Raw genomic sequence first — 25,040 nt, forward strand, 5'->3', positions numbered from 1 at the left:
CTTGTTTGGCCAAAAATGGGTAAATGATGTAATTTGGTAAAAAACATTAAAAACTACAACTTTCATGTGTTGAGTTTAGAATGAAAGCAAATTTACCTAAATCGCAGGATATATTACTGTCAGTAACAAGGAATCAAAAAGGTGGTTATGATGGGTTTCAATTGGCCAAAATGGCCACGATAGAGTCAAGAGGAACAATTTGGTGTATAGTGAATATTATTGACATTATTAAGGAGCTGATGTTGAAAATTAAAAAATCTGAAAAAAAATACACACATTTGGGAAGTTTCATTCCATTAAGAGAACGAAAATGGTTGAAAAAAGTGAAGTGGCCACCAAGGCCAGAGCCCAGAGGGTTAAATCAGAAAACACCCAAACATGCTTATTGCTACCTGATAAAGTTATCACACATTGTCACTGATGTTTCTCAATATGCAGAGAATCCAACCATCAGTAAGGTCCCTGTAAAGGACAACACACATGAAAACCCAGCAGGTTCTTGCTCCAGCTCCGTGCACGATGGCACCTGCAGGAATCCACTTCCACGCCGTTATCGTCAGCGGTGGATGGCTGTAATGGATAAATGCTGCCAGAGGAGGGCAGCAGCCTTTTTCTGATGATAGTAACCTGTCAGCAAGTGCATCACTTTTTAAAAGCGAGTAGATTCACTCCTACTCACACTTAGTTTCACCCTAATTTGTCCTCTAGTCACACGTGAATTTAGGATTTCATGCCATCGCACACTCATTTTGCATTTTAGGTTTGTTTGTTGTTCTATCCAACCTTGTATTGACCACAGTGAGTGAGTTCTGTTTAACTATAAGCCCATATATAGTACTTTAACTATACGTGTGCACTAAACTTATGAGTCCTGCTGTTCTTGGGAGAAGCATCACGTTTTTACTGCAGTTAACTTTCAAAGTTTCTGATACTTCTCATTTTATTAAACCTGAATAAGTGTTTAGTTTCTAACAGCCCACTGAATCTGTGATGTTTCACACTGATCATGTTATTGTTTATATATGTTTTATACATGTAGCCCTCAGAGGAGGTTCATGTGAAGGAGGCCAGGGTGAGGGTGAGCTGGAGGCAGGTGGGTTATGTTAAAGGTCAGCAATCCAGCATTTCCTGAAAGTCTCGTCACATGTAAGTCGTTCCTCCCGAGGCAAAGAACTGGATTCAACATTTACTCGTAATCCTGCGGTCGTGATAAATGAGACTAGTGTCTTCATTTAGTATCACAGACACCTTACAAGTTACAATCAGCCTATTAATGTTCATGGCTTCCTTATTTGCAGCATACTGACAGGAGAACACCTGCTGATGCCAGACTGCAGCATGAACCACACACAAGAGACTGTCCAAGTAGTCTGATGTGGCTTTGGCAGCTTTTATCAGCAGTCCATGAGTCTGCAGTCGTCCTCCTGGGTCAGAAGATACAAGTAAACTGTTTTCTTCTACTAGCTTTGCTTTGTACAAGACAGAAAACTATCAGTGTGACTGAGAAGCTAACAACTGTCCACTGAGTGGCTGTGCAGGCTATACAGGCATGTTTGTTTATTCCTCTGGTTTCCAAGCTAACAGTCAAGGTCCCACAAAACTGTTGCCAGAAACAGTCAAGAGGTTATAAAACTCCTGATCTTAATGCAACTCAACACACACAGAGCTGAAACTCAAAGATCAAAAACAAAACCCTTCCCATCACACAGCGGAAACATAAAAACAAAATGAGGAACTCAGTCGTACCAGGTGAAAGTTCTTTAATTCACTTGTTGAGCCATCCAAACATGTCAAACACACATGATAGAAGCAGGCACAAGCAGAGGAGTACGCCTCAGTGGAGTTTGTAGAATAACCCCATGGCGCTGGGTCCACGGGGAGCAGCCACGGCCGGTTCAGCTCCTCCAAACTAAAATCTGTGAAAACTCTTTTTTCAAACATCTCACTATCATTTTTTTTAAGCAGGGATCTAAAAGTCTAACCTAAGGTGAAGTCCCCCCTCTATTCACAAACCAACAGTATGCACCACCTCTGGCTCCTCCACCACTCCCAGGTTTTTATCCCCCCCCCCCACTTCATTCTTCCACCCCGCCCCCCCAATCATGCTGACTCCACCCACTCCTCTTCCCTCCCACCAGCGCGGTTCAGGTGTTCAGCTGTCGACGGTGCGCCCCGACCAGGTTTCGTGTTTGGTCCCAGGTTTGAGATGAGTGATGGTCACCTCCACTGCCTGGATCTTCTCGAGTTTAGGAGGGATGCAGCAAACCTTGTAGCTCACTTCATCGCCTTCCACCGGCACATACTCGCCCTCGATGCTGAGGAGACAGAGACAGAGGGGTTCAAACCCAGCTGGATTTTACAGACACGCTGAACTCTTGTCCTGCTTCAGCCTCCCGAGTGCTGGATGAGCTGTAGATGGAATCAAATACAGTTTGGTGCTCACTGCTGATTCAGGGGAGACAGAACCAGTCACACAGCTCAGTCTCATCAGCACAGGCTTGTTAGGTAGAAGGACTTCAGCTGTAGAGACAAACGATCACTCTGCCTCTCAAGTGGCCATTTGACACCCAGTTTGTGCCTCTCATGTTCTACTACGTTAGCCACAGAGCAAAGGAGAGGAGAGCCTAAAAAGGCATACCTCTCTGATTCAAAAACACACGATACACCAGACGATGAGACACTTCCTGTTGAAGAGGACATGAACAATAATAAGAAACATTATTATAACAGCTCTCCGGCTTTCTCTGTAGATTTTAGTGAAAGTTAATGAACGGGATTCTCGAGCCATGATTTCTCGTGTGGTTTCGTTTTCATATCCGTCTATGCGCACGACTCCTCGCTCAGCTAATTATTCAAGAAACCCAGCAGCATCAAACATCACAAATCTGGATATTTTTGTGACAAACACTGCTTAGATATGATGTGTGGGCTCAAAGTGCAGACAGTTCAACGCTGAACACACAGAGACCACAAAGACACACTGACATGATCAATAAAAGGCTTATTTGTCAGATTTTGCAGGAATGCAACACACTACATCGTCTCCACTGTGTGAGCTTTTCTGTTTTTAATTACTGTCCTACTGGTAGCTCATCTTAGTTTTATTTGACCAAATACTGCAGCGGCCAAACATGTTGGCTGCTTTAACAAGTCTGATTGACACCCCCCACCTTCGCCAGATCCTCCTGTCGCAGGAAAACCAGGCCCATCACAGGTGACCTCTTGCACGCCACTCACCACCTGTTTAACCTGCTGCCCTCTGGTCGGCGTCTCAGCTTCACTAACTTCTTCCCACTTCATGCTGAGTACTGGTTTGTCACTGGTAAATAATAATATAGATTTTTCCTGGACAGTCTTCTTCACATGGCTTTCTTTACCTCAAAAAGGATTTGACAATCATCCCGCACTTTCATGGATGTTAAGGCCAAACTTAGCAGCTTGGCAAGAAGTGCTGGAGTAGTTCTTTACCTCACAACCTACCAAAGTGCTGATGGGGCCCAAAACTCCTTCTCACTCCTGCACACTTACAGGTTTGCACTGAAAGCTCCTTGGACCCTGTGCTTTGAGTTTGCAGAAGAAGTCCCACACTTGAAACGATCTTTCAGCTGATTTATTTATGAAGAAATAACAAAACTTATCCTCCAATATGCACGAAACAACTTTAGCAGGCGAGCGTGTTTAAAAATGGCCCCAATTTCTCAACAATTTATGCAACAGCTTCACCAGCTCCTTTACTTACAGCTGAGAATCTGCACTTCAACACCCCGACTCATAACACAACCATACATTTGAAATGTTTTATTACTATGAGGCCCATAGAGACGCCTGCACAAAGTCTGACAAACCAAAACAAACCTTTGAGTGGGATAGCAACGCCTTTAGGACCGGCCGAGTCAGTTTGGTTCATTCTTAAAAAAGAAAGAATGGATTTATGACCTGAAGGACCAGAGAAGGCTAATGAATCAAGTCTGCATCTAAAAATCACGTTCAATCCAGAAAACGATCGATTCGATTCTGATAAGAGCTCGAGTTGATTAAGGGGAAAAAAAGATGCATGAGTTCAGATTTTGTGCATTTGTGTCAAAGGGTGCAAAACGCATTAAGAGTACAGATGGCAGAGCAAAGGGGGAAGCTTTAACAGATCTCTACATCAAAAAAAGAAAAAGGCCAGAGGAGGGCACGAGGTTAATATCAATATATCAATAAGATATTATCAATAAACATCACTAGGCTGTGTTGTTGTGTTGCCTTGTTGCTGAGGACGAGCCTGGTCCTGTTATGTTCGACAAACACGTGGAAAAGTCACTCAAAGGCTTCGTGAACTATTTTATTGTTTTGTGCTTAAAAAGTATCCAATGAGCGGTTTGTGTGAACGTAGGTGTTCAAGTGTTCGTGCGCGCCGCTAACGTCTGTGCTTCAGGCCTGTGGGTGATAACAAAGGCACCGCAGTGAAGGTCATCAGATATCCTACACTCTGCGTCGCCTTGCTGTGCGTTTCCTTTCACTCCTACAGAGAGCTGACAAACTTTAACATCAAGCTACACACACCTCATCAGTGACAGAGCAATAAACACATCCTGACCTTTCACCCACAGAACGACGGTGTGAGGCACTCTCCACACCACAGGTGCTTCCCCACGCCGACCTGACCACGAACACATTAATCCACAAAGCACACACACACACACTTACTCTGAGATATGGACAAAGATGTCAGCGCCCCCGTCCGATGGCGTGATAAATCCATGGCCTTTGGAGCGCGAGAAATATTTACACATGCCAGTAAACACGGGTCCCTCCGATGCACGAGCCGTCCTACACAGGAAGCACATTACAGAGAGATGGGAGACGTGAACACAGAGCAGACTGATGAACCAGCAGAGGCAGATCCCTCGTAAGACCCGCCATATATGAAATAAGCACTTTATTTTGAAAGGTCGTTGGCTGCTAACCAGCAGATCCAATCCTGCGAGTCAGGACTGCTGCAGGGCAACCTGCACACAGCGCCGGGCTGGCCCCGAGTGAGCTTTTAAAAACATTTACTTTGAAGCAGGTCTTATTATGCTCTTCAACAACCAGAGTAGCTTTGCACGATTCACAGAATACAAACTCTTGTTTACATCATACAGAGCCAAGAGTGAAAGAAACACATGTGCTAATACATAAAATACAGAGTAATGCATGTGCTCATTGTTTGAAAGTTCATGTTTAAAGCGAGTCTTCTGAAGAGCAGCTGACAAACTGTGACACACTGTGCTGGCATGCACTGCTGTTTGTCTGCATCAGCACATACTAATCATTTACACATGCTGCTTGAATGCTGCATGACGTGGTAACAATGAATTATTGCGAAGAGGCAATTCCAGGACACGAACGATGAAAGCTGTGGGTGTTTCATTGTGGTTAGACACAGAAGGTCTCACTGAACATGCTAATCTGACAGTCTGATTAACAAACTGATCACCGTGCAGCGTCCAGCACGAGATTATTGACCAGCAACGACAGCAAGCCTCATAGCAGCGAATATTACACTCGCTTCATTGGCTTGTGAATTTGTTTCCTCTCGTTAACGTCTACAGGTGTGTGTGTGTGTGTGTGTGTGTGTGTGTCCTCACGCTGAGCAGGTCCTGTTTCTGCGTGTGGGCAGAGGGCTGGGGATGAGGTAGCCTCTCATAGGGGAAGGCGAGCGATCTCTGTGTCTGCAGGCCGGGAGGTGCAGAGATTCTGAAGTGGGGGGAAAAAGTCCTCAGTGTGTTACATTGCAACAAATTTCACGCGACGGCATGGCGAGCGGTTAGAGCAGGGACTGTGCCTGTAATGCATGTGCAAATACATGACCCGTGGCCTCGGACAGAGACGCTAATGCTCCCCCGTGCCTGTGAACCACCTCAGCGTGAGCTCGACGCCCTCACACAATGAGTCTGTCACATTAAACATCTCACAGCATCAGGGACGTTTAATTATGAGTGAACCATCCCACCACCACTATAATATTAACAGAACTGGGTTAACTGGCACAGTAGGTTCACATCAGTGCAACACATGCTGTTCGTACTTTGATCTGTTTATAGCGAGCGCTCTAACAGTGCGCGGTTCCTAAATTCCTGCTTATTTGTGTTAGCTCACCTTGCTTCTTCACTCTGTATGTAAATGACTGTGCTAGTTTTTTCTGATGAAGCTTAATTTGCTCACAGCCAACTCTGATATTTCCATGAAGCAGGACTGCACAGGCCCACCAACTGAGCATCACTTGCACATTAATACAGAAGAAATGATTATAGATCAGTTGGAGAGCAGACACCTGTTAACACGTGGCCATGACATTGGGACAGCTTACTCTGACAGCGCACTTACTTGGCACATGCATATGGAAATGGTCCATCAGTGTCTTTGTTTTCTCTGCAGACTTTGAATGTGGACTCTGTACCAATCACCCCTCTAATACACACTTCTGAAACAATGGTTTAACAGGTGGAGGCCAATGAGATTTTCCCTTGCTCATCTTGTTGACTGGCCCCACGCTCACCTGACCCAAGTCTACCAGAACACCTCTGGGACATCAAGCTTGGGTTCGTCTGACACCAACAGGTCGAACCTCAGACTGTCCAGGAGCTCAGTGATGCTCTGGTCCAGTTTGGGGAAGCAATCAGCCCTGACATCATCTGTTATCTCATTAGGAGCTTGCCCCATGTTGTCAGGCAAGCACGTGGGCGCCATACAAACTGCTGAGTTCCATTTAGAGTTTCTGCGATCAAATTTCATCAAAATGGACGAGGCTAATCTCGTTAAAGTGCTGATGTGCCGTTCACATTGTAGGATGTTGATAGATTTTGCTCTGAAAGTGAGCAAAATCTTCAATGTCAGGTGACACATGAGAGGGTGTTGTGTATTTATGCATATACCTGGAGACCGTGGGGATCTTGGAGAAGGCAGTGGAGGGGTCACAGGTCGAGACCCCTTGATGGCAGTGTCTTGAGAGGACATGTTGGAAGAGGCAGAGTAAAGGATGGGGAGGGAGGAGGGGCGGCTCAAAAGGGAGCACAGCAGAGCGTGTTAACCACCTGGGAAAGGAGGATGACAGACGAGATTTAGAGCGAGTCACACAGCATGCTTACAAAGAACAGGGTTACCTAACTCTCTCCATTTAACACACACACACACACACACACACACACACACACACACACACACACACACACACACGCGCGCACACGCACACGCACACACGAGTGTGCCAGTCTCACCCAGGTGTTATGTGCACTTTTTTACTTCAATAGCAGTTCAAGCTGCAAATCCCACTTCCAGCCCCCACCCGCAAAAAACAATCTGTGCTCATGGATCTCGTTGCTGTGGCAACAGCAGTTCGAGTACACGCCGATACGACCCGACAGAGACGGTGGAGAACAACAGTGTCCTTATTCACCTCAGCCCAGGACTAACATCAGCCATTACCTCACCCTCGACTGCACGTCGAGCAATTAGGTGGAAAAGAAAACGTGCAGCGGCTTCTGCTTTACAGCTGCATTGTTGAAAGAGAAGAAAAAAGAAGAAGAAAAGAGAAAGACGCAAGAATGTTAAACAAATACATCCAGGAGAACTTCAGCGAGGTTGCAAACGCCAGTGTTTCTGAGTAAAGCTGCAGAAGAAAGTGGAGCAGATTTCCCACGGTGCACAGGTGTTTTCACACAGCAGTTCTGGGCAGCGTGGGGAGAATCAGGTTTCCCCACATTTAACACACAGCATGAGAGAGCCTGACACATTCTCACAAGAACTTTTTTTAGGAACTACTTTTTGTGATACAGACTTCAGAATATTATCAATCCATCTGCTTCAGCTTATCCGGGGGAACACCAAGGCGTTCCCAGGCCAGCCGAGAGATATAATCTCTCCAGCGTGTCCTGGGTCTGCCCCGGGGCCTCCTCCCGGTGGGACATGCCTGGAACACCTCACCCAGGAGGCGCCCAGGGGGCATCCTTGTCAGATGCCCGAACCACCTCAGCTGGCTCCTTTCGATGTGGAGCAGCAGCTGCTCTACTCTGAGCCCCTCCCGGATGGCCGACCTTCTCACCCCATCTCTAAGGGAGAGGCCAGCCACCCTTCGGAGGAAGCTCATTTCTGCCGCTCGTATCCGCGATCTCGTTCTTTCGGTCACTACCCACAGCTCGTGATCATAGGTGAGGGCAGGGACGTAGATCGACCGGTAAACTGAGAGCTTCGCTTTTACGCTCAGCTCGCTCTTATAGAATATTAATCGACTCATAATTCATGGCATATTGGTATAGCTTAAGCTAGCAGCATATAAAAGTAATTAAACTGGCTTTTTAAAAATAAATGAACGGGTCAACACAAATATAGAGGTGGCTAGAAGACAGTCTGATGTGTTGGAGCGATGGTCGAGCGAGCTGCATTCATCTCAAGGCCACATGATGGCGATATCTTTGTCCTATAGAAGCCAATGGGACAACTTTTATTTATTTGCTTAGACCGTCACCTTGGGTCACACTGAATAAAATGTCATTTTGAAAAGTCTTGGTTTTGGCCAAAAAGAAGAATCCATGTTATAAAACATGCTTGTTTTCTAATGACTTGTCGAACAAGTATTCACCAATAAGCATGTGGTTTCACAGTCGGACCTGCTCACTAAGCCCGCCCCAAAAACACTCAAAGGACAATACAGGTTGCATTATAACAATCTAGAAGTTAAGCATCGTCCTAAGAGGAGAGTCTGGCACAAAGGCACATCAAAGCTGGATGCTTGTTCAGATGGATTAATGAGCTCAGTGGAATCTGGTTTCTGTAACCGAGGATGAATAATAGCCATCGAAAGGTTGGAAAACAGCTGCGGATGTTTCTGGAACAGCTGCGGATAAACAAAAACACCAAAACAGGACCGACTGTTGCTAATGAACACAAAAACTACAGCACCACGCTCTAAATATCTGAACATGATTAGCGCTCTAACCTTTGATCATTTGACATCAGAGTTTGCTCAGCACACAGCCAGTTGCTTTAAGAACCAGCTACACGCTCTGGCAGCAGTTACACACTTTACGGTTTTGAAGCACAGCTCCGAGTGAGCACGGTGTCTGATTAACTCAATAGACACGAGGTTAATGTAATCACAGCCCCTCAGGACAGCGCGCTTCCTTTATGACCATCAACACGTCTGTCTCCGTTTACACTGTGACCAAAGCAACCTCCTTCCCAAAGGAATAGCGAGCCGCTAAAGTTAAAAAAGGAAAAGCTTTTACAGGATGACGGAGAGAACAGACAAACAAAACAGAGGGTCTTTCCAAGGAGAGGAGGTGGGACAGGGAGAAAGTGGCAGATAAGACACAGCACTCAGGGAAAGGTTGGAAAACAAGATAAGGTGAGTGCAGACTTAGCTCACCTCATGTTACTACTGCTGCTGTTAAAAGGGCCACCATCACCTTCCTGCACAACACACTACAAACTCTGCTTCCTTAAAACAATGCTGGAACTGAATTTTTAAAATGAATATTTTTAAATTTGTCGTAATTTTCCAGCATTTTCAAACCTGTAGTTGTTTCACTCTGGTCTGAATCATGAGTTTGTGATTACAGAGAGCAAAATCCAAAGCAAAAGCAAAATGCGTCAGTAGAAATAATGTGCAGGCCATTATTATTATTGGCTGGATGTTTCTGTGGCAGGAGCAACAGAAGTAACTACAGGAAGAAGGTGCCGTGTCCCCTGCCCCTCCCCGAGGTTTCTTCCTGTTTAAAGGGAGTTTTTCCTTCCTGCTGTTGCCAAAGTGCTGCTCACAGGGGGTTTGTGTGATTTTTGAGGTTTCCTCTCCATTGTTAAACCTTACAATATAAAGCAACTTCAGGCGACTGTTGTTATTATTTGGCACCTAAGTGAAACTGAATTGAACCGTTCCTTGGTTGTGCATCACCAAGTTCAGGTTCCTGGAGGACTTCCCGTGACTCTTCACTGCCACTCGTAATGTGTTTTACATCATTGTTTCAGTTGTGAACTTATATTTGCCTCCTTTCATTTTAGCCTTGCTTCGGCCACCCTGAGCACGCCTGCTCTTGTCTGATCTCAGAAGCTAAACACAAAATCATGCCAAACAGGTTCTGGAACATAACAATCAGTTCACCGAACTCAAGTGGCTTCCACAGTCACCAGATCTCAATCTGAAAGGTGGAGCACCTCTGGGATGTGGTGGAACTGGAGACTGGCATCAGAAAGTGTGTGATGGTGTGTGTGTTTTGGCATGCTGCTGTAAAAACAGTGAAGCTGAACACGTTCAAGTACCAGCAGTGGAAGTTCGCCATTTATAAAAGGGAGCAAAAACCATTATTGCAATAATGTTATTGTAAAAACTGGCCCTTTTTTCTCACAGTACATTGCAGGTTATACATGCAACACTAATCAAGTTTAACAACAAGAAATACCCCAGGTAGATTCAAAATATAAGGTAAAATGTGAAAATATACACGCTTTCCATGCTCAAATAAAAATGCTGAGTCATTAGAGGTGTGAAGCAAACGTGAGGAGACCAAGATAAGAGCAGGGGACAGTAAGAGGCCACACACGATAACAGACCCGACATGCATGCACCGATCTTTATAGTCACAGAAACCACAGCTGGCATCGAACTCTCTGCAACACAAGAACGAAGGTTACAGTCGGCAAAATGTTTGAAAATTAAAGCTGCAATATTCTTTAGTGGAAAAGCGACTGCAGCCTTGACCTTAGAGTTTACTGCTGCCTTTAGCATGAACCTCTCAGAGGTGCCAGATTCGTCCACCAGCCCTCGTCATCATCTACTGAAATCTGAACACTCTTACATCCAAAATGCTTCATAGTGATGTTTTTATCCCCTCAGACTCAAAGGAATCCACAGATTTTATTGTTCTTAAATGATCCCACAGTAACTCTGATTTTGGTGTCAAAAATGTACGACTTAGCAACGATGGGAAAATCTTCGTCTGTGATTGTGCGTCGCTTGAAAGCCTTAGCAGATCACTTACACTCGATCCTTCGGGTCTGGGAAAAAAAACCCAAACCTGGCTACGTCCACATCTTCAGGGGAACGCCACACTCCAGACGTCAGAGATTTAAATAAGACGGCATCCAGCTGTCACTCACTAAGAAGGCTCTATTTACTGGCACCCAATCTACGACGAAGCTGGACTCTAATTTTATCGATTTGAAAGGCTGCCATGTGAGTCTGTGTCGCAAAGCATTAGCAACCTGCTGCGATGCTGATGAAACATCAAAGTGTAATGACGCAGATTAAGTTTGATAGAAATTTAGTAATAATAACTCAGTTATTCAACACTTCAGCACTCCCATGCTGCACGTATACGGACACATAAGCATCCTAGCGTGTGTTGCAGTCCATGCATCCTCAAGTATATGATCATGTGACTCTGCTTCAATCCAAACTACAGACATGCAGGACAACAGGAACGACTTCTTGTCCGCTGTGTCCCAGGCTGCCGTTGTGTATTTTGAAGGGAGGGCGACAGATTTGTGACATTTAGCATGTTTGGAGTGTATAGCTAGTGTGCATTGTAGTTTAGTTAGTGTCTAACTTTTCTGCTTTTTTGTGGAAAAAAAAGAAGAAACTGAGATTCTGGGTTCATCCCATCTATCTATCTATCTATAAAATATAGACATATTCAGGATGTCAGTGAGACAGTTTCAGTGCTTGTTGGCAGAGATGATACTGTATGTAAGGAGGCAGAGAAATCATCGAGAACTGACTTACCCAAAGCAGTTTGTAGCTGTTAAAATGTATTATTTTAAATATCATTGTATATTCAGTACTGAAGCGCGTTTTGATTGGTCAGATCAGTTTATTTGTATTTTAAAAAACTAAACAAAAACCATAAATCAATCAAGCTTGAAAAAATGAAATGTTGCACATTCGTCCAGTGAAATTACACGGTTGGTATGAACGGCTGCATTAAGAATAGATGAGCTGAAACAATATTTTCAACACAAGATATTTGCATGGATTTTGCCCATCCAGTGGGACCACTTCTGTCTCTCTAACAAACTCAAACAATAGCCACTCTATCATCAGACACACAGACACACACACACTAGATAAAACCCATGTCCAGTGGAATTTTCCATGATAGTTCTCTGAACAACACGCCACCAGTGACCCTGCTGACACAGCAAATACCAACGCTACACACACAGTCCACACAGACATCGTCGGTCAGGCCGAATCCCACACAGCCAGCTTTGGTGTGATAAACAGCATCCATGTGATGAGGTTGTTGTACTATACAAGTCAGAAACAAATGCATACAGATTCTGTCCCTGTTTAGTTTCAGCCTCCTCAAGGTGACGTCTGTTCATCTTGAGCTGCACCCACAGAGATCTCAGTGTTCCAGCGTCGGTCCCTGACATGTCTATAAGAGCAAGTGCGCTACGTGCTGATTTTCTGCACTAGCTGCTCAAGAGCCTTCAGAGTTTTTCTGCTGCTCTCCTAGTATTAGTGCCAGTAAATTTAATTAGGCTTGAAGTACGTGGAGGAGCTCGTAGGGTGAGCAGAAGACAAATCTCTAATCTTATTCTACCTGGAGTCATCAGACCTAAACTGAATTAACATTTTGGAAATAAATGTATTTGCAATTCAGCTCAGGGTTACACGAGAAATTAATGCCTCTCATATCCGTAAGTTTAATGATTAGCTAACTGTGACGATGTTAAAGCTCACTGACGCTGATCATTCACACCAACGGTGGCACATTTATAAGTCATCCCACATCATGTGACCCTGTCGGAGGTGGGCTGGCATTTACATAAGCGTGGACGTATTGGTGCAGGTTGCCGGTCTAGAATCCGCCTGACTTCATGAGGTGGTGGTGCAGATAAACACAGCAACAGGTGGCTGACTGGAGCTACTCCACGAAGTTGTCAGAATGTTGGGATCATCGGATTTCTTGGTTATGTCAGGTGAGATTCCTGACTATGGAGTGTATACACCGCGTGTTTAGTTAACACGTGACGTGTGGCTTGCCTGCAGTGTGGCTTACGGTTTGTTTTAAAAATGTGTGAAAAACCAGTGAAACAGGGACCAACAAAGACAAGAGCATAAAATAAAGTGCAGAGACTGACAGACGAGAAACTCTGCTTTGAAAGCTTTTATGGGAATATCCGGCTCCGAACATCGAATACAATCAATCGGCCTTTTATCCAATCGAGACACGAGAGCAGGAAATGGAAGAGGAGAAAATGAAATCAAACCAAACATGAGGTCAAACCAGTACAGTGTGCATTTAGAAAAAAGAAACATGACAGATGGAAATGTGTTGAAGAGCGAAGAAAAGGAGAGTTGATATAACAGGATAACCATGTGGGAAAGTAAAGATTCTGCTTTTCCATCGCTCCTTGCTTCGTCTTTTTCTTTACCCCCGACTTCCCTTCTCTCTCTCAGAGGTTCACTCAGTTCCTCGTTCACACCGGGGGGCAGAGAAAGATGAAATGTCCCCGAGGACAAGATGACACAAAGGCAAAGCAAGGACATGAAATTAGCAGGAACTTTGCAGAAACTTGGAGAGTCCAAGGCTGGAAAACTGTAACTGTGGGTGACACAACTACGTCCAGGTGACTGACCTCAGAACAGTCTCCTCTTTGTTTCTGAGCTCCAGATTGAAACATTTTACCTTTAGCTTTGCCCAAAAGCTGCACTTGGCAATAAAAAGCAGCTGTTTAGAGGAACCATTTAGCTTTCTTGCTAACTGTAATGTTGCAAGACTGGTGTCATAGTGTGAGTCTCTACCATGAACAAGAGAATAGGAATGCAGCTTGACCAGTATTCAGTGTTACGAAACTAAAGTTACCCTTTAAGATTAAAAACTATAAATCCTAGAATCCCGAGGAAAACAAAAAAGAAAGCTGGTCTTACTAATACATCGATGCAACGATACACAAACATGTCACACTGAGCGCTCCTAGTGAGCTGTTAAACACGGCGACTATCCAGCATCCAGTAAAGTGTGGCTTGTCAACTATTTGGGAGCATTTCCGGTTTAGTCTTCTCGTTAAAGGTGAGACAGCAAAAACAGGAAAAGATTGTGCAGTGTGCCGTCACCGCCGCGACTTCCTTTCTGTTCTAACGAATCCTCCATCCAGACTGTTTTTAGATTGATTACATGGAAATTAAAAGAACGAGTTGCATTACTCAGAGCGTGGAGAGCATTAGCAGCGAGAGCATTAGCAGCGAGAGCATTAGCAGCGAGAGCATTAGCAGCGAGAGCATTAGCAGCCTTCTTTACTCATAGGTCAATATCCATATGTTATTATGTACTGTTCTATAAGGGGTTGTGACAGATTATAATATAGGCAGTATAAATTTTCCATGATATAAAAAAAATGCCATATGACAATATTATTGCTTAAACAATACAACACCTTTACATGTGCACAACAGTGGGACAAGGCGAGGCTATAACACCTTACAAGTCGTTATAAATCCCGCTGCCTGCAAGCACCAATAAAACATTTTTCCCGTAACAATAGAAATATTTTCTTGAAATACTGCGATATTATTTCGAGGCTCTATTATCCACTCATAACCCCACATGTCTGCTTATTTTGACAAAAGGCATCCAAATACTTTATAGCTCAAAAAACTTCATCTTTCTCATCGACAACATGCAATCTGTGTATTAGCAGAGATGTGTAATGCAGCTGCAGGCGCATGTCTGCTGTGTTACACAACCGCTGTAATATAGTGATAACATCACTAATTCATTTAAACAAAAAACCCAAGAAGGGGTTGCAATATTGAACCCTTCAGTCAGCTAATAACCATCACATCCCTAGCTACAATAACCATCAACAGCTCAGCTCCCCCTAAACGAAACACTCATTTATCATCCGCCCCTGTGAGGTGCCAGGAAGTATAAAGGTATGAACAAAGCAGCCCCTTAAATGCACCGCTTTAAGGGGAGTTTGATTTCAATCTCGCACTGGTCTCACTGAGTTAAAGATTCCCGGCTGACATAAACCACGGTCACATGTTTGCATCTGCACTGCGACATTCTGCGAGGACCTTGAGCCGCTGCAGCTGATGGAGGCAGAGTCATTGTTGCATCTCCACTCTTAAGCGGTCGAGATGAATGAAGTGGACGGCGGATGCAAATGGCTCCAGGCCCCTTATTGAAGACCTCAAAGCGCGCACACAAAGAATAACGCAATCTGCTTTACAAACATTATGAGCCTGTGTTGAATGCAGAAAGCAACCTTAAGCGTAACATGTGAAGCTCTCTGTGGAAGCCACTGTGGGTGGGTGTGTTTGTGGTACTGTGGATGCGTGTGTGGCTGAAAGTGAATTGCATTTGTGTGATGGCAAAAGATGGTCCCGATCTCTCCATTTGATGACTCACTCCCTCGATGTGCATCACTGGATTTGGTGTTTTAAACATTACAAACTTGTGAGGGCTGACCATGACCGTCAGCAAACTCCTGCTTCACACCTGTTTACACGAGGAGCCGTATGAATGCAGCTACAGACCTGAGCCCCCACCCACCCATACACCCAGGAATCCACTGTATAGCTTCCAGGTGCACGTCACCCCTGCTTCCCCCACCTCTCAGAACCCACTGTCACCCAGACACAGGCCTGAAACAATACATACGTTTTAAAATGGGTCAGTTAGGCTGCGAGGGTTTGTTGAAGTTCAAGCTTTCTTTTAAAAGCGATCAGCTAATGCAGAACTGAGACTACAACAGAAAACCAAAAAGCATCCGGTATCAAAAACCTCGCCTCCAGATTAGTTCAGCACCAAAACAAGCAGCAGCTATTATAAGTTACTATACTGTGAACAGCTCAAATCACTTTTCACTCAAATTGCTGCAGTTTCATTTTCATATGAGAGGTTTACATTTTTCTTGATTTAAAGGAGTTGGACTCAAACAGCATTATACTGTCCTCGGTGCACAAAGTGTCAGAATTACACCACTTGCAAAATAATTATGTTTTTTTTGGTACATTAGCATACTGTTTTAACATTGCTTAAAAAATAAAAAGCATAAAAACAATGTTTTCATGGGCTTTAGGCACCGTGTCTCTTGTATATTGATGAGGATCATCACACAGAAATCAAAAGAAGTGGCTCATTTGAAGCAGTGATTTATTCATGTGTTCTTGTGGTCGAGAGCAGGTGAGGAGTCACGACTTCGCTTTGGATTCAATTGGTAATTTTGTTGTTAATCTCATGAACTATCTGCTTAATTTTAAATAAAGCAAAAAAAACAAAACAAAACTAAATTATTACTTTTTTGCCTCCTAATGCAATACTGTGTAAAACTGTTACAGGCTTTGTAACAATCTTTTTACAAGCAGGTCTTCACTGTGTTTATATTGTACAAGCTGCAGTCTCAGATTATCCTTCTGTTGACATGAAAACTGCACTGGGGAGCTGAAGCCTTCTTCCTTTTCTTCAGGCGAACATGCTCACAGTTCTGCCCTCTCCTGTGGGTGTCGTAACCACAGCTGGTGATTCTTCCTGGATAAAGTAGGAAAAAGGAAGCGACCTGTTCAGTCACTGGACAGGGGAAATGCTTTTACTGCCATGTGTGATTTGCATTCTGAATCTCTTCAAGCTCATCTGGGCAGCCAACATTCTCCTCTTATACCATCTTTTATAATGATTTGACTTTATTTTTGGCCCCAAAACAATAAGAAAAAATAAAAGATAACTTAACAGAAAGATGCATCGAAAGTAAGAAACCTGAAACCTTTGGACACCATGTGTAAGTATTTTTCTTCCTCCTTTGGGTCTTAACTTCCCGACATTCCCCATGTCTATCTTACACGTCTAAATCTCCTGGAAAATATTGACAGTATGATGCACAGACTGCTGGAGAAACATATTACACTGGAATCCAGTTAAACAGCAGCACAAACTCACTGCAACATACAGTAATGTTGCTTGTTATTGATGTACTGGGATTCTTATGCTTGGCTTTCAAATTGCCCAGAATCACAGCTGCAACAGCCAATAAAAAACCGACACAATCATGCCAGACGCCACTTCTGCTCCACTGCAATTTTGGACGTGCAATTTCCACACCGCAATAACCACAAGCTCCTGAAAACAGTGATTTGGGTAATTTAGTTATAGTCGCTTGAAGAGAACTTAAAGCAGCAGATAAGCAAGATCATATCAAGATCAGGTCAAAGGAGAAATAATCACTCATACCACTTAACTCATATTAAAGTTTCTTTTTTTTTTTTTAAATATATAGATTAGATATATACATACAACATATCTAAAGTGTGACGGTTGCATTTATGAGGATTCAAACATATGGTTTGAAATAAACGACCAGCAGATTTGATGGTTATAGCTGTAGGACAACAAAAGACCAACATGCTGCTAGATCAATACTGGATTAGCAAACTGACAACTGTATAACTGAATCATGGGAATTTCTCTATAACATGACAGTATATCCACGTAAACAACCATCAACAGGTTTTATGCATTGGGGATTAAATTGTCCTCGCAGACTGATTATGTTTCAGAAACTCGATTTATTTTTCAAACTAGCTAGAAGAGCAGCAACAACATTGTTTAGTGTTTAGGAGCCACTGCTCAAAAACAGAAGGTTTGAGAAAACAGGTTTAGGTGAACTCTGCTCTCGACCTGAATGAATATCCTTTGCTGCACTGAAGGGCATCCACAAACGTCTTTGACCTTGGAGAGCTCTTTAGATTTTTGAGTGATTAAGTCTCTCGCTTCAGTGGGAAAGATAAGAGCAGGTCGTAAACGTTTAAGTGTTTCGATAAGACGGCTCTGCACTAAAACTAAGGTGGTTTGAGTCATGAGCACCAGGTCTGATTTTAAGTAGTCAAGTACATTTTTGTCCATGTTCATTATCTGGTTTTTTTTTTTTCTCATCCAATAAGATGAAATATTTGTTCAAATATTGTCTCAACTTCAAAGTGCAAAGGTGGATGTTCTCATTTTGATAAATCCACTAAAAATAGGCAGTCTGTGTTTCTCAGCGGTAGCAATCATCAGCTACTGGATGGATGCAGAACTATTAGAGCGCTCTGGACACAACACATGAAACAAACAACGAGCAATTAAAATCATTATGTCGACAATAAGGGCACAGAAACTGAAAATTACATCTGCTGGCTGCTCACAAAGCTCTCTCATCAATCGTTAAATCACACGTCTGTTAATAACAATGTTGAAATGAAGTTTGCAGTGAATCCATTTCCCCCGTAATCATTTACTTTGGCATCATTCAGAGCATCCAGCAGGAAATCTGACACCCAAAGGGTCGATGTTGGATACGGAAATAATTCCCGTTGATCCTTTGGACGGATAAAGCTACAGTTTGTTACAACATCGATGTTCAGATGTTGACACATTTTCATAAAACATGACGGTTTTTGTGCACTGAAATCAGTCATTTTAAATTCAGCAGTAAATTCGGCTTCTATTGCCCGATTTACACGACTGACCCCTCCTTTTAATCATTTGAGCCAATAGAATCACGGTAACGTCACTGCGAAGCGGTGAACATTTGTTTTGGATGCAAGACAGCACAAGTAAGAAAGTTTGTGCTGCTGTTTTTCCAAATGCGATGCGTAATTTTGGTCTTCGTTTATGGTTGATTTAGTGAATTTTGTTCAGAGCGTGACGAAATTTGCAGTTTTGGAAACTGTGAGATGTCAGCGTTTAGTAGAGGCGTTACTCATCCGCGTACGTGAATCTGGGTTATGCCTGTATTTGGCGTCGCGGCCCATTAAACTGGACGTCCCCCTCTCGCCCCAGCTAGTTAGAAAAAAGCTGCCTTAGAAGTTAGCATGTGGGGAAGTTGGGGGTTGTTGGCAGACAGGCTGATTAAAAACACTTTGGACAGCAAAGCCGGCGGCAGACATGGAGACGGGAAAAAGCAGGCCTGGGTGAGGACGAGAAACTGTAGCTGTGTGAGAAAGGCTAAGAAAACAAAAGAGTGAGGGGAGTTTGTGGGGTCACTGAGCAATGCAGCTTTCTTTGAATGGAGCACAGATTTATTGCTGTTGACAGTTTGGATAAGAGCCACATTTTGATTTGTCACCTGTTGTGATTAATGATGTCCTCGCAGTAATTGTTACTTGCATATCAAATATGAAACTTTAAAGCTTGTAAGATCAGGGGGATAAAATGTGTTTGTATATTTATTAAGTAAGGTGTGTTTTATGTTTGGAGGTCTAGAGAATCTCATTTTACACCCTGCTGCACATTCAAAACTTCACCTGCTGCAGACAAACAAAATACACACATCGAAGTCAAACAGTGCAACCTGGTCCTGTGGTACCATCACTCAGCCCATGTATACTTTTACAGCTTCCCACAGGATGCATCTTCCTTGACAGAGAAAATTTGGGGGATTTTGGAGGTCCCAAAGCGTTTTAACCGAAGCCAAAGTTAACTCACCAGCAGCTCTAAAACTGTGGTGGCTACATTTACTCAAACAGTCAGAAATCAAAGGAAAATGATCTCTATCAAACATTGTATCATTTAATTACTGCAAATTGTATTTACTAATGTAGTCGCACCCAAATGGCTCCTTGTCAACCAGGAAAGTCTCTGCAAACCAACATGGCATGTCTAAACAAAGAATAATACACGTAAGCGCTATGAGAGAGGAGTTCACCTGCATAAAGACTCCATTATCACTTAAATTGTTTGCTGGCTTTGTGCGTTTCCATCAGTGGCGTCAGATGACTTTCACAGAAAGGTAAGCAGAGATGATGGATTAATATTACTGCTGCATATGTTTGAGAAATATTCTGTTTATTCACAGCATCATAACCTATAATTCATGTTTGTTGTCCTGTAAGGACAAGTATCTCTTGCTACAATGGCTGAGCACAGCCCTACATCTTCATTTAAAAACAACAACAACAGTCAGTGGCATAAACAGGCTAGCTGTGTTTCCACACAAAGCTAGCTGCGCTGCCTCACTTCTTAAAGCAACTAGGTTGATGAAAAAGACGAGAGCAGTTACTGAGGTCAGTTACAGGACACATAATGCACTCTCAGCATTACAGAGGTGAGTGACAACAAACACATGGCCTGTAAAAGCAAAGATTCCTTAGGAGAGAAATGAAAGCTTGCACACATACAAGGTAATACCTGCACTTTGTTCCAGTCACTCACGGCATTTTGTTCAACTGTATATAAAAGAAAGTGGCTTTGGCGGTGATCTGAACCATAGTCCAGAGGACTGTACTATGAAACCAGATTACTGGATTAGCAAACCAGGTCTCGCTTCAAGTCAGAGTTTTCTGCGTCACGAGAGAGGCTCGGTTTTTACCTGGCTAAATCACCATGGTAACTTATACTGACAATAAAATCTGTTCATAGATTTGGTTTGTTTTTAACTCTTCTGGTCTTTACTGTATGTTTTAAATTTGATAGATTCTCTTCCAGGGGAATAAAATTTAAGTTGTTGAGTCGTATCTCACTAAAACCACTGAATGAAGCATTGCATTGTCACATTAACGTATAAATGTGGTACTTGATTCGAGTCTCTTTCACACTGCTGGAACTGCAGCTACCACAACAGAGGACACACACCAAGATTACCTGCTCAATCAATATTACAATTTGATCTGCAACAAACTACAGTGATTTCCATGCCTCTGTTATTAGGCTATGGGACAATAACACGTAATGTCTAAATATATCCAGCTTAAAGTTTCAGAGCCCTAATGTGCAGCAGCAATCTTAGAAATAAACAGCAACACGTTATCATCTGATAACGTCTGACTAGAGTAGGCGCCGCACAGGGACCATTTCGGGTCTAAGAAGAATGACATTTTGGGGGTTGTCCCAAAACGTTTTAACGTTTGCAAAATGCAAATTTTTATGAGAGCACGCTCGCAACCTGAAGCAGAAAGGCCGGCTTAACAGGGAAAGTTGATCGCTAGCATCATGATACTTGTTACCTAGCTGGGTTTTTAGAATTTGTTGAGCCAGCTAATGCAAGGTAAGCTTTTCTGTGTTGAACTTGTGGGTAGAATACTCCTCGGTATCATCGCTTACGACTGACGCTGTTCTTGTCTGTGTTGTTGTCCGTTGTCATCAGTCGTCTGTTTGTTTTGAAAATGTGCATTTCATTTAGTCGCGCACTGCAGACTAAACCTACCTCGTCGTAGGCCAGACGAGGATCCATCAGAGCACTGCTCTACACCCTCCATTAAACCCAGTGTGAGACCAAAACACAAAAACCACAGTAGCATATAGGTGAGAGAAATGTGCCACAATGAATACATAAATTCAGAGAGATGAGGCAGACAAGCATCTCTGCAAATGCAGTCACATTACACTCTAATATGTAAATCAAACCAGCAGTCAGAAGTCAAAACTATCCTCTTGCTTTCTGTCATGTGATGACAGATCAGTATTCCCACTCCAAACACACACAGACACACAAACCAGTCCACGCATGAATCTATTTGCATGCACTCAGATGCATGTTTGCTGCAGGTGTCTATATGAAAATAGAATGAGGCAGAAACAATGTCATCTCAATAATGATGACATCATTTGAAGACATTATTGGGGAAATTAGGTAAAAATGTCACTGACTGGCTAGCTACTGCCATCACTTTGACTACCACTGATCTAACAGCTCTAGGTGACACAGTCTGCAAGTCTTCCAATCGGTGCTAGCGACAGGATTTAACAGGCATCGCATGACAGGTGATGGCAAGCTGGCAGCACTCATTCGTACAAGCGAGTATGTGAAAGTATGATTTATGCGTCAGCTCCAAATGACGAAACTTGAAGTGTGAAAAAGTATCCAGCACGCTGACATGATTACAGGTCAGTCAGTTAATATGATGGTTATTGATACGTGCTATCAGCTGTCCGTCCTTATCAGCTAAATGATTCAGTAATATCAGCACACACAGGCGTGAGATTTTCAGATACTTTGCATATATATAAATAACGAACTCAGTGTGACACAATCACCACAGCATACACAGCTTTTACACTACTGTGACACTCAATGTAGTTAACAGCCAATTTCTTACAAAAATAAAACAGATGAGAAGCAGATTATGGAAAATCACACATATCCAGGTAGAGCACAGTTGCAAAGGAAAAGTCATTACTGAAAAGAAGTCCAACCAACACCAAAATAAAAGTCTGTGTGACCTCTGCCACAGACTGTTCTCACTGCATAACCAGCCCGAATGCTGGGACAAAGACAGGAAACACCTCCTCAGGCTGCAGCATTAGTCCAAACTAAATATCACTGACAAGCTGTCTGGCTGAAAAGTTTGGAAAAACAAAATCTGATTGATGACAAACTTTACATTCTCCTTCTGGCCTTGACTCTAACGTGCATGCAAACACCATGGATATTCAGCCATGACTGCTAAGATGGCTTGTGCTAACCCAGAAAGAGTCGCAGAAAAGGAAGCCAGCAGTATCGCTGTGTCCCCCGACTGCAAACAGTTCCAGCCATGATACGTTTGCATGCAAATCTTAATTTACCAGTTTAACAAAGTGCTTCCTACTTTCCAAAGTGTGAGCGGCGACGTGCCAGGCATAGATCGCAGGAGCCATTCCAGTCACAATTCCCTACCCAGCGTGGAATTTGCTCCCGAGGTAAACAACAGGAAACACAACTGCGCAAAATTTCACTCGTGCACACACACACACACACACACACACACACACAGGAAAGAGGCCACAAAACATTAGCAGCTCTCTTTTATCTTCTAGTTGTAGCGCGCCGGCTTCCCTCTCCACCTTCAGTTACGCACCGTCATGTTTACTGCACTTTGCTACAGAAACACACGAGCGTTACACTCGATACAGATGAAAATTAAGACTTGAAATGAGATGCAGACAGTTTGGATTTCCATCTGTTTTTGTCCCTCCTCTCTTTGCTGTGTCCTCTTTATGCTATTACACGTCTTTCTCATTGTCTCATGAGAGATTATTACACCCGATCATGTTGCATTCAAACAAGCTCCTTCTGGCTTCACAGCTGTAAAAGGAACAGTCATAAAAAAAACAAAAAAATAATCCACTGGTGAGAGTTAAAGTGGCCTGATGGCACCGTTATCGTCTATGAGGGTAGCTTCTACAGCTTGTGTTGCCGACATTCAAATGAGTGAGTATCTACCGCCATGTGTAAAACACGGTGGAGGCTCTGACCAGAACCTACAGCAGGTGGAGAGCTGGTTCAAATACCACACCCATCTCCAGCTGCAGTCAAAGAGTTTGAGTCTGAGAAGCAGCTCCAAAATTTATTGGGGTGGTTTCTTCACAGTAAGTTGCCCTCAACCTTATGAAAGACATGGCTGATAATTCAATAAATAAGAACTCAATAAAAAATGAGTGAATCCAGAATTGTTAGAGCTCAGCATTAGATCCAAACAGACCCAACAGCAGGGGGTGTCCACTGGCTTCACTGCATTCTACTGTGCAGTTTTATTGGTGGAGGATGGCGTTCATATTTTGACACAACGTGCTAAATCATCACGTCAGTCAAGCTGACATCGAATGCAGTGTTTATAATAACTCCACTTCAGCGGCCATCTAAAGTAACACCATGACATTTGAGAAGTTGTTCAATAAAACAGAAAAACCACAATAAAGCACTTAACGATGAAGTAGACTGGCAGAGATCGAAATACATCTGAAATTTATTTTCACGTTGGGGAAGTTTGAGGGTCTTATACAGTTTAAAAATACACACAGGCATACAGGTGCTGGATAAAACCCAGACCTGCAACTCGCTCTGTAATTTGTGTGCAGCTCTGGAGAGACCTCAGCCTTTAACTGAAAACCACATCCTCAGTGAAACTGTGACGATAGCCAGTCAATACCTTTCCTTAGAAATCGAGGATTTTTCTTCTTCACACACAACCAAACAATAAAACTCAACGATATCTCTTGCCCAACACATCTAATGATATTTTTCTTGCTTCAACCAGCAACAGGCAGGAATCAGGGCTCAAAAACACAGGATGATCCTCCACCTTTGCTGTCCTCTGTGGCTAATGCACCCACACCCACACGGAGAGAAACAAACACGCACTTGTCCAATAATGAGCTGCTGATAGATACTGGCAATATCATGCGGCTCTTAAGCGCCCACAGATGCTCGTCTTCCAGGACTTCATTAGCTCTGAATGGGGGGGGGGGGGGGGTTGAGAAAAAGCCTTTTCAAGTTTCTGAATGAAAGCCTCTGACTTTCATAAACACACACACACACACACACACACACACACACACACACACACCTGTGTGTGTGTGTGTGTGTGTGTGTGTGTGTGTGTGTGTGTGTGTGTGTGTGTGTGTGTGTGTATTCCCTTGCATGCTTTTGAGCCCCAACCCCCCCCAAAGGAAATGAACGCCAGCTCGCGCCAAGAAAATCCTTGATGGAAAGCAAAGACTGGAAGTCAGTGAACTTTGGCGCCTCCAGTAACTTACAAATACAAACGAGCTTAAATAAAAACCACACATTTCGTCCGCTGAGCTCATTTATATAAACCACAGTGTTTGTCGAGCAGGTGTAAAGTTCACAGCTTCCTTGGGGCAAAAACTATTAGCTAGCTGCTGCAGAAATTAGCCGCGCGCTCACAGAGCAGCGCTGCGTGTGTTCGAGTCTCACCTTGTTACCTCCAACTTCAGCACTGACGTTTCTTCTGAAGCTGGAAAAGTTTCGGCTCTGAACAGTTTGATGTCGTGCTGCGGGTTTGTTCCCCGCTGTAGAGCGTGGTGAGGATGAGCTTCAGCCTCCCGGAGTCCAGCAGAGTAAACTCTTTCACTCTCTCTCGCTCTTTTTTCCTTTTTTCCTTCTTTTTTTTCTCAATGGGCGTAACACCATCGGAGTGACGTCACCTGTTACCGTAACAGGCGCTACAGCGGGACGTCAAAAACGAGCAGCCATAAATACGCGACACAACACGCAAAGCGGATTTGTTTGTATATTTTATACAGAAAACCACTTTTTACAAGAACAAAGGAATAAATAAAATGTTTATGTTATGTTTGTTGCATTTGTATGCAAGT

The 25,040-nt window shown here is 43.4% G+C and overlaps 1 protein-coding gene across 1 annotated transcript; it reads right to left on the reverse strand.

Annotated features, from left to right (window-relative positions):
* Window positions 1-1,743: 1,743 nt before the first annotated feature.
* On the reverse strand, window positions 1,744-24,832 carry carhsp1 (calcium regulated heat stable protein 1). Its single transcript, XM_080905072.1, has 5 exons — window positions 24,640-24,832; window positions 6,903-7,061; window positions 5,616-5,724; window positions 4,693-4,815; window positions 1,744-2,315 (listed from the first exon to the last, which is right to left on the reverse strand). The coding sequence occupies exons 2-5, from the start codon at window positions 6,982-6,984 to the stop codon at window positions 2,153-2,155; spliced, it is 477 nt and encodes a 158-aa protein (XP_080761198.1). The 5' UTR covers window positions 6,985-7,061; window positions 24,640-24,832; the 3' UTR covers window positions 1,744-2,152.
* Window positions 24,833-25,040: the final 208 nt, after the last annotated feature.

Source organism: Rhamphochromis sp. 'chilingali' (genome assembly GCF_963969265.1).
Source record: "Rhamphochromis sp. 'chilingali' genome assembly, chromosome: 15".
NCBI classification, from domain to species: Eukaryota; Metazoa; Chordata; class Actinopteri; order Cichliformes; family Cichlidae; genus Rhamphochromis; species Rhamphochromis sp. 'chilingali'.

What these genes read in the sequence shown, in the direction of transcription:
- carhsp1 (XM_080905072.1), bottom strand. Translation starts at nt 6,984, where the DNA reads ATGTCCTCTCAAGACACTGCCATCAAGGGGTCTCGACCTGTGACCCCT. An exon ending in AGAAACAGGACCTGCTCAGC is followed by an intron (nt 4,816 to 5,615) that starts GTGAGGACACAC and finishes CTTCCTGTGTAG; the next exon opens with GACGGCTCGTGCATCGGAGG. An exon ending in ATCTTTGTCCATATCTCAGA is followed by an intron (nt 2,316 to 4,692) that starts GTAAGTGTGTGT and finishes CTGTCTCCTCAG; the next exon opens with CATCGAGGGCGAGTATGTGC.